Raw genomic sequence first — 9,296 nt, forward strand, 5'->3', positions numbered from 1 at the left:
CTAAACCCTTTAACAAAGCATCGCTAACAAAATTAGTACCCCCCCACCCTTGTTTGGCATGAAAAATACTAATCTAACCAGATATAAAACTGATATCAGTGAGTGAATAGTGTCCCCACATCTCACACAAGACAGTTTCACACTGAACGCATCATGTGATAATGAAATAGATAAAAAAAAAAAAAAAAAAAAAAGGAAAACCCCCCAAAAAATAAACAGAATGTCAAAACAAAAGCCTGCTTTAGACAAGAGGAAATAGCAATTAGTAACATGCATTCAATTGGCGACAGAACATGTAAGATCAAAGACAGATACAAATCCAAATAAAAAGGAATGTTTACAGCATCAAGTCAGCGTATCAAATCGAGTATGACAGGAGAGAGGCTCGAAGCAGGGATTTCCAGTCAAATTCCCGAAAGAGAAAAGCAACTGAACACGAGGTGGATAGATCTGGTGCGTTTTTTAGAGATGGGAATTGTGGGGGAACATCTGCAATTCAGTTGAGTCTTTTTCAATCAAATTTCAGTCTCACTGAACACCGATTTTGCCCTTTTTAAAATGGCATTTGATGCACTGAAGACATCCATTGATCATTACGTGCTTGGTTTTCCAACTAAAGCTTCTTTAGTTTTCTCTTCAAAGATGATGCTTCTCGGGATGGAGTTCAGTTAAATGTGAAACCTACGACGTTCTGAAGGTAACTTTTTCATGTGAGCAAATATAACGAGACGACACAAAATGTGTTGCCGTTTGCCTTCGGGCACAACTCCTCCCTACTGCCCTACTCTCTTTAGCGAATCCAAAATGTGGAAATGACAAATATTCCCCCAAAAGATTCAGCAAACATAATCAAGTGTGAAGTTACGTGAAGAGTTTTGGCCTCAGCTCACTGCTCATCAGCAGAGCACCAGGTTAACAAAGAGCACCTTGCGAGTAGAGACTACTACATTCTTTGATACAGGCATGTCAAGTTTCATACATATACTGTAGGTGTAAAGTACACATCTACCAACGGTGCATAGATAACTTCACCTCATGTATATAATCACACCAACCAATGTACTGAAGATGGGATTGCATAAACAGCAAAAACTCTAGTGCATAGTCACCGAAATCAACAAACCAAGACCAGAAGATGGACTGAAGTCTTTGGAGGAACACCGGAAGCCTTCATGCTTCGTTAGTATGTGAATCATCCAGATCTGTTTTCAGATTTTCACATCAGCCAAACTCTCCATATTTTCACATGTAAGGACTAGTTACCATGCAAGGACCAGGACCGGTAACACAATGCTTTTAAATGTTTTCAAGCAATGAACCAACATTTGGTTTTTTTTTTTTTTTTTTTAAGTTAAGGGTGCAACAACCACTATCATCAGCAGATAAAAGATGAATGGGCCGAATTTAGTTTGAAAGAGACTTATGAATTTACCTGAAGGCCTCCGGTTCCCTGTGAAAACCTGACAAACCTCCAATTTTAAGTTGTTAATCTCAATATAACAAAATGTTCACCTTCAACATTCAGTAACCCTGACAGAAAAAAAAATGTTAACAAAAGACACAAACAACATTAAAACCAAAAGATGATCAATGTAAATTGTTCAACAGCTTATTTTTAAGGGCTTATTTAGATATCAAAACACAACCAAGTCAATAGGATAGAATTTCTTTCCACATGTATAACTTTGCAATTAAGTGTGTATTTCGCCCAAATATTTCAATTTAGAAATGCCCTCAGTTGTAGATAAGTTGGGTTTCATGGCCACTGGCACTAGAATAAATGAACTGGGAAACAAAGAAAAAACAAAATTAAGACTGGGGAAAATTAACTGCAACTCCACGTCCCTTTTGAGAATCAAGAGCTGCGTGCTTATTGTGTTGTTACATTCAACTCTCCGTTATGACAAAATCCATCAATTTCTAGCACAATTAATACTGTCAGCGTGCCAGTGAAGGATGGGCAACTGATACTGTGACTGTATGTAGCACACATAAACACACATGAAGGACGGACGGTTGCTGATAGCTTTCTACAAGAGGAGACCCCTAAGTTTTCAAGCAGCGACAGACCGGCTCAGACATTGAAAAACAGCCTCTAGAAATCCCACAGGGCCTCCTCTGCACGCTGACCATCCTATGTCTTCAATCTTCAGCGATTTTACAGTACAAGACTGACTGTGAGCTTAACCACTGGATTTAGGAGTTTGGATAATGCCAAAGACAGATTTTTTTTTTTTTTTTTTTTTTTTTTTTTTAAAAAGTAGTCAAGCTCCTGGAGGGAATCTTACAGTGAGAAGTTATTTGAAGTGTTTGTGTGTTTGTGTTCGTTCGTGGGGTCGATCAGTTCATCGAGCAGTCCTCTCCCTCCGTGTCGGTGTCTGTGTCTGAGCAGGCGGTGTCCATGGCAACGTGCACGGGGCTAACAATTACAGCTCGTCTCTGCTCCTCCTCGGCGCTGGCTTTCCTCTCCTGAGTGCGTTCGATGTGCTGGATGGCCTGAGAGGAGAGGATGAAAAACACTGAAGGCTGTGGCAAAGTTTCAGACCACTTCGATTGTTGTTATTATTATAATCAATTATTAGGGGAAAACAAATATTTTCCCTCTGAACTGACAACTTTATAAAAAAATAAATATTTGTTCCACATATAGTACAGTAAACACATACCTGCACAATGGTGTCCAGGTTCTGTCTGGACGTGGACACAGTGCTGGTGTGGACAGACGGGCTCATGGTCACCACAGTGACGTGATGGTGCTGGGTTAGTGTCGGAGCTGGAACGATGACTGTGGGGTGATGGGTCGGGGCAGGGGGAGTGGGAGGAGCCAGCACCTGGAGGACAGAAAAAATATGAGTGAAAAGTGAAAATGTGTTTCTCATTACACGAGATTATCTGTATTTATATACGACAGCCATATTACTGCTGAGCTCGACATAAGTTATTAGCATGGACACCTCACTACTGAAGCAGTTTGAGAAAATGGCAGCCTGTTGAGGTTTGGGACTTGCAACACAGATGCCTATCATCTTCTCTTTGTGCGCGCGCGTGTGTGTGTGCATGTGTGGTTCTAACCTGCGGACTGTGCGTTTGTCTGTCAGCGGCGTGGATCTGCTGCAGCCGTAACAGCGTTTGGCTCTGGATGAGCGCTTGCTCCTCCTCCACCTGCTGGGTGATCACCTTCAGACGCTCTGGGTGCAGCTGGGTATCGAGAGAGCGCACCTGCACACAAACAGAATACACGGGAGCGTGTTTATTAAAATCGAGCACCAGTTCAGCACCAATTTAAGACAAACTCACACGTATCCAAGTCCTCTAAATTACTGAGGAAATATAGCAATGGAAAAAAAGTTACATCACAAGAAATGTTTGTTGTTACACATTAAAACCAGTTTACTCATCACGTGGAGTACTATTCAGGCTGGGATAACAGTCGTATAACGTCATCTGTGGCTGTGAATTGAGCTTTGTGAAGTTTGAAAGAAAAATCTTAATGTCAACAGGGTCGTCCTGGGTTGAGGCTTCAACCTGTTAACACAAAGCCTGAGTTACAAACCTGTTACATGGAGTTCACGAGGCAGTAAGAGCCAGTGTTTTTGGAGCTTGACCCATACGAGGGACTAAAAGTCCGGATACGTCTGCTGCTTTTTTTTATCTCTCGTGAATGACCCAACTTAACAAAAAAAATAATAATTTGCACTGTAAACCACTCAAATTCTCCCTTAATGTATGATAACAGAAGAGGTTTTTGTTGGCCTCATTTATTTCCCAAGTGCAGTCTTTGCTTTTCTGTTATGGGAAATAATTGTGCACCACGCAGTATTATGTTCCATTAACAGAAAATACTTAAGCACATTTTAGACTCTTTGGAAACATCTCACCCCCGCATCGTACCTACTGTTTCCTTTACTTTTCTCTTTCACTTCTGTTTAAGTTTCAGTTTGTCTTCACCAACTGTTCAGTCGCCTCTGTCGTAACCTGCTGTTCAGGTAGATCCAGGAAGTGAACTTGTCAGGACTTGCCTTGCGCACTGGTAAATCTGTCACCACCACCAGTTCCAACCTTGTTAAAGTGGACTGGTGAACATGTGGATGACTTGCATTTTGATTAGAAGTCGAAATGGCAGGTAAACCTGAAAAACTGGTTTGTATATTTTGGTACGTAATATCCACTGTAACCTCTAGATCATTTTGTAGCCTGGGGACGTGGAGTTAAATTTATCTCTGACACCTCTTTTTACGTTCACCTGTTCCGTCCCAAATCATAAGCAAAGACCAGATCGGGATAATTTAATGTCAAATGTTACTGTCATTGATATATATACTGATTCCACCACTACTGAAATAAATGTTAAGAATTTGTGAAGAGCAATTAAACTGAGTAAAGAAGAGGGATTAGGACATGAGTCAAGAAGAACCTCTCAGCTCCAGTTACACCATTTGTCTCACCTGCTCCTCCAGCTGCATACGAGCCGAGCGCTCCTTGTCCAGCTGCTGTCGCAGCTCTAACATCTCCCTCCTCAGCTCCTCGACCTTCTCCTCCTCCAGTGTGTCTGGAGACCCGATCCCCTCATCCTTCTCCTCTGCTCGCCTCCTCTTCGGTGATGAGCCACTGAACTCCTGAAGTGACACAGAGGCCATGTAAAGTTAAAATGTAAAACAGTCGATGTGCATATTGCATATGTTAACTTAGTACCCCTGTCAGCAGAGTAGGAGTTTCTTCTCGATTTGAAAACACCACATGTTGCTTGCACTGAGTTGAAAAAATGGCCGTTGTGGCAAGAAAATAAAACACCAGGTGAACCAACAGCATGGTAAACAAAGGACGCTGGCAAACACGCATTTTTCACATAGTGTGGCATGACTGAATACAGATTGACAAAGCCACTGTACTATCACTGCCAACACTCGCAAGCTGTCCAAATATGAAAGTAACCTCAGGCTGCAGGTGGTTGCAGTATAGCTGAAAATGTTCAATACCTGACATTTGTCTGTTTCTAGTTCCTTAAAAGAACCCAACCTCAACAGGAAGTGTTACCACCACATCTAACCCACTGCCTAGTGCTATATGATCATTGGCAGATAGAGATTCAGCATTAAAACCCCCTACCCGCCTCTGCATTCAAGTCTCACCATGCCACACACTGGCATGGTCAAGAGAAGGACCAACCTATAGAAAAATGTCATTTTCCTGAGCCGAACTTGAGCTTTTGTTGTTTTCCCATTAGACTACGACTGTTCACTCCATCTATATGTTTTTTTGGGGGATCTTAAAAATTGTGTCTGAGATGAGTCACAATAAACACATGTCATTGTTGGGTGGTAATGCATTTGAAAGAATACTTTTACTTGAAAAGGCTGTAATGCATTAGGGAAGAGCAATAGTTGCAACTGAAAGCAACATGAAGTTAAGTGTGATGAAGTTTCAAGCCTCTGCAGCTTATACGGCACCTAAACAGGGGAAACCCTGTGGTGGCCTGATAGATAGGAAACTATAGTTTGACCTAGTGGACTTGGCAAGTTGTTAGTGGAAATTTAAGGTGTATGCGATTTGTATAAAATGGGCTAAAGCAACTTGTATTGTCATTTAAGCAACCTGGTTTTATGCGCATGGAGACACATAGTGAAAAAGGATGGTAAAGGCCGTTACCTGGATGAAGCGTTTGAGCTGGTTGTTCTGTGCCAGGAGCTGTGTCTTTTCCTGCTCCAAGGTGAAGATGTAGTCCGCTGTCTGCTGCAAGATGGCCGCCTGGCAGGGATGCAACAAAAAGGTGAATACGAGACCAGTACGTGGACATTTAAGTATACAGTCTCACAAAACTGTTGCTGAGGCACAAATAAAACCAAATCAACACCAGTATGTCAAAAATTAATTTTCCTGCCATTCATTCAACATTTGCGCTCAATCATTTCAAGCTTTATCATCACATGTCATGATCTACACCATCACAAGGGAGAGCTTTTCTCTGTGCCAGTGTCTACAATGCTTTCTGCACCTTGCTGAGTTTCTCTCCGTCTGTGTGGGGCAGGAGTGTTTTGAGGGACTGGAAGCCTGCATTGATGCTCTGCATGCGCCGGCGTTCGTTGCTGTTGGCGATCTCACGGCGGATTCGTCTCTCCTGGTCCTGGGCTGTCTCCGGACTGAGCGGGATGTTGGCCAGGCTGAGGGAGAGAGGTCAAGGGAGAAAGATCATCATTATTCTGTCCATGACAGCTTTGTGCCCAATGAGGCCGTATAAGCTCCTTTCTGATGAAACATTCGACCCTTGTGTCTTAATCTTGCTTTACGTAAAGTGCGGAAATTTCCCCCTACAAATTATCTTAACAAGAAATTGACATCACAGGGATCGCAGGTACAAGAAAAGGAGCAATTAAACCATTATTTTCAGTATTGATTAGTGTGCTGATTATTTTCTCGATTAATTGTTTGGTAATAAAAAGGATAGTTTTTGAAGAATCTCCACTGAAAAATCCGCACAAAGTGACATCATGAGATGTCTTCTTTACCAGGCAGTAGTCCTGACCTCTCTACATTCCTTAGTCTGGCTGCCTGGAGGTCTTTGAGTGTGACTGAACTCAGTGCCCCCCTCACACACCTCCATCCCCCTAGGTTGGATGTTATGGTGGCAAAACCATCCATGTCATATTTACTCAGGGGGAGAGATAGGTGAACCATTAAAGGCAAAAAGATGGCCATGGCACCAAGAAGTCAACAACTCCAAAGAACCAGATCTGGGATGTTTACAAAAATGAGAAAGGTCTGACAAATGACACATTTCTCACAGCTCTAAATAGCTATTTTCTACAAAAGATGTGCGTGGGGCGTGCAGCCATACTATAATGTTCAGGGCTATATTTAAATAGTTTGATTTGATCTGAACTGTGTGTTAACAAGTGAGTTACATCAGCTTGACAAAAAGCTAAGGAAGCAGACAAAACATGTAAAGAAAAAAAAAAGCATAAAAACACATACACACTCCCTTTAAAATAGGCTTTAGGTCCTTTAATAGCTGAATTTAGTGCCTTGAATTCTATCTTAATTTGAAAGCTTTGTGAACTGTTCTCTTGAATATATCTTCATCTACTGGGTTAAGATGACTGTACGGGCAGACTCGGGGGCATAAACAACATTTAGGAATTAATTTGATCTATTAGGATTAAACTGTTCAACCCTCAAAAGTTATTTATTGAACACATGCTAAATTAATGGAGATATTTAAGTGGACCTTGGGGAATATAATGAGGGGATTTTGTCCCGTAGTGCTTTTTAATGTACAAACCATTTGTTACATATGTAGTGGGGAAAAAAAGATGATCAAAGTTTAGTAAATATCAAAGATCCACTTCAGTCCATCCTCATCAAATAAGTAATTTAAACTTGCATCTAACATTACACATAAATATATACATACATAAATATCTATCTATCTATCTATCTATCTATCTATATATCTATTCATATATCTATATATCTATATATCTATACACACACACACACACACGATATTTATGTATCTCTCTAACATTCATACGATACTTCTATCATTGTGCATTTAGCATCCTACGCACAAACATGTCTTTATTGACGATTAAAATATTGGTGGAGAAACCAGAAACAGCAAAGAAAAACAACCACATGTGTTCCACACAGGTGTCGGGGTTTTTTTTTAGTGTTGAGATATGAAATCAGCTGTTGTCAGTTGCAGCTGCCAGGAGCTGCGGACCTCCAACATGGCCGGCGGAGGGCGCGTCTGGACGGCAGCGGCAGTGAAATGTGACTCCGCTACAGCATCGGCAGCAGGCCCCCTGGCATCATGGAGAACAATGCTTTCCACCGCTAGCGCTGGGCTAGCACTGAGTTATTAACCACCTACTAACAGATACATTTCTGTGCCCGCCGTTACACCTATAAGACGATGTGTTTCAGTTAAACAGTTCAGTACATGTGAGTAAAATTAAGTCAGTGCATACACAGTGCGGCCAGAAAACGAGTGCGCAGTGATAGCTAACTAAGTAGCCGAGCTAAGCTAATTTTAGCACACGACACAACCATGGCTGCTGCGCAGAGCATTACTTAACCACGCACACACAGTAGCCAAAACCCAGATTTACCGCATTCGTATTTAATACGCTTCAAATACATTGTCCGTATCAGTAATTCGACGAAAACAGTACATGTGGTAACAAGGTATGTAGTTACAAACGTGATTCTGTGTGTAGCAGCGAGGCGGCGGGCAACGCGTTAACTACCACGTGGTTGGTGTTAGACTGGACGCGAATGTATCGATTTCGTCTCGCCGATTTACATATTTCTGAGCCCAACGGCCGCAAACGTGCTTCGTGTGCTATAACGGGTCATTCGGCCAGCAGGTGCAACGAGCACGGACGAGACGATCGACCGTATCCTCGCTGCCGACACCAGCAGCTGGCACGACAAGCTGCTAATTTCCACAACCACGCTCCTGCTGCCAAGGCACCGCGGCGAAGCTAACGGCTAGCGTGCTAGCTGAAGTCAGACTGCATCTCACACACACATACACACGCGCTACAGTCACATGAAAGGTGATTTCAGCAGGCAGTTTTGATATCGACACAAATAGCTGGCCACACACCTGCAGAGACCTCCTATAACATCCTTCTCCGTCTTCTTGAACTGCTGTAAGGACGGTATCTTCTCTGTCGGCATCATGAAATATTCCATGCTTTCAAAGCCACCTTCTGTAGTCCGTGTTTTCTGTTTTTTTTCTTCTCCCTCCACTGGTCCCCTTGTTAAAATATAAGGATGCTCGTTTTCACCGCGGGGCTCTCGCTGTACTCCTCAGTAGCTCACATCTAAAATCACTGCTTAAAAATCTGTGAATTTGAAGAGCAGAGTTGGAAAAATAAAAGTAAGTTAAAGCTGTGTTGCCTCCCACAGCTGATGGGGTTCCCTCCAATGTATGTGTGTGTATGTGTGTGGCCTCTTGCCTCCGCCTACTACGTGTCTGTGTCTGTGTGTGTGTGTCTGCTGCCTCCGCCTACTACACTGTGTGTGTGTATGTGCAGCTGATCTGCGTGAGGCGGGAAACAGCTGGTTGGAATCAGAGACCTTCTTCCGGAAAGCAGAACAAACAAACCAGAAAGAGTCACTGTATAACTGCAGTGGAACAAATGAAAGATCCTCACAGGGCTTTTGCAAGCAAGCAGTCGAAAATCAAACAAACAAACCCACAAAACTAATGAGTATATAATAATGTAGCTATCAGCGAGAAGAAGAAAGCAGGATGAACAAACTAGAGCTAACATTAGTGGATGAAATAA

At 42.3% G+C, this 9,296-nt stretch overlaps 1 protein-coding gene across 2 annotated transcripts; it reads right to left on the reverse strand.

Annotated features, from left to right (window-relative positions):
• Positions 1 to 1,416: 1,416 nt before the first annotated feature.
• LOC120800978 (transcription factor AP-4-like) lies at positions 1,417 to 9,012 on the reverse strand. 2 transcript variants are annotated; one of them, XM_040147506.1, is made up of 7 exons: positions 8,609 to 9,012; positions 5,993 to 6,158; positions 5,647 to 5,745; positions 4,446 to 4,616; positions 3,073 to 3,219; positions 2,667 to 2,831; positions 1,417 to 2,496 (listed from the first exon to the last, which is right to left on the reverse strand). In XM_040147506.1, exons 1-7 carry the CDS (start codon positions 8,695 to 8,697, stop codon positions 2,341 to 2,343), a joined length of 993 nt encoding a protein of 330 aa, XP_040003440.1. In that variant the 5' UTR covers positions 8,698 to 9,012; the 3' UTR covers positions 1,417 to 2,340. The 2 variants fall into 2 exon arrangements, with proteins under 2 accessions (XP_040003440.1, XP_040003441.1); XM_040147507.1 differs by lacking the exon at positions 8,609 to 9,012 and adding an exon at positions 8,201 to 8,301.
• Between the last annotated feature and the right edge of the window lie 284 nt (positions 9,013 to 9,296).

Source organism: Xiphias gladius, chromosome 15, assembly GCF_016859285.1.
Source record: "Xiphias gladius isolate SHS-SW01 ecotype Sanya breed wild chromosome 15, ASM1685928v1, whole genome shotgun sequence".
In the NCBI taxonomy this organism is placed as follows: Eukaryota; Metazoa; Chordata; class Actinopteri; order Istiophoriformes; family Xiphiidae; genus Xiphias; species Xiphias gladius.

Bases quoted from the DNA above. Each gene is read 5' to 3' on its own strand.
- LOC120800978 (XM_040147506.1), bottom strand. From the start codon at position 8,697: ATGGAATATTTCATGATGCCGACAGAGAAGATACCGTCCTTACAGCAG. The intron at 3,220-4,445 runs GTGAGACAAATG...GTTTGTGTGCAG, and splicing joins GTATGCAGCTGGAGGAGCAG to GTGCGCTCTCTCGATACCCA. The intron at 2,832-3,072 runs GTTAGAACCACA...TCTGTCCTCCAG, and splicing joins GACAAACGCACAGTCCGCAG to GTGCTGGCTCCTCCCACTCC.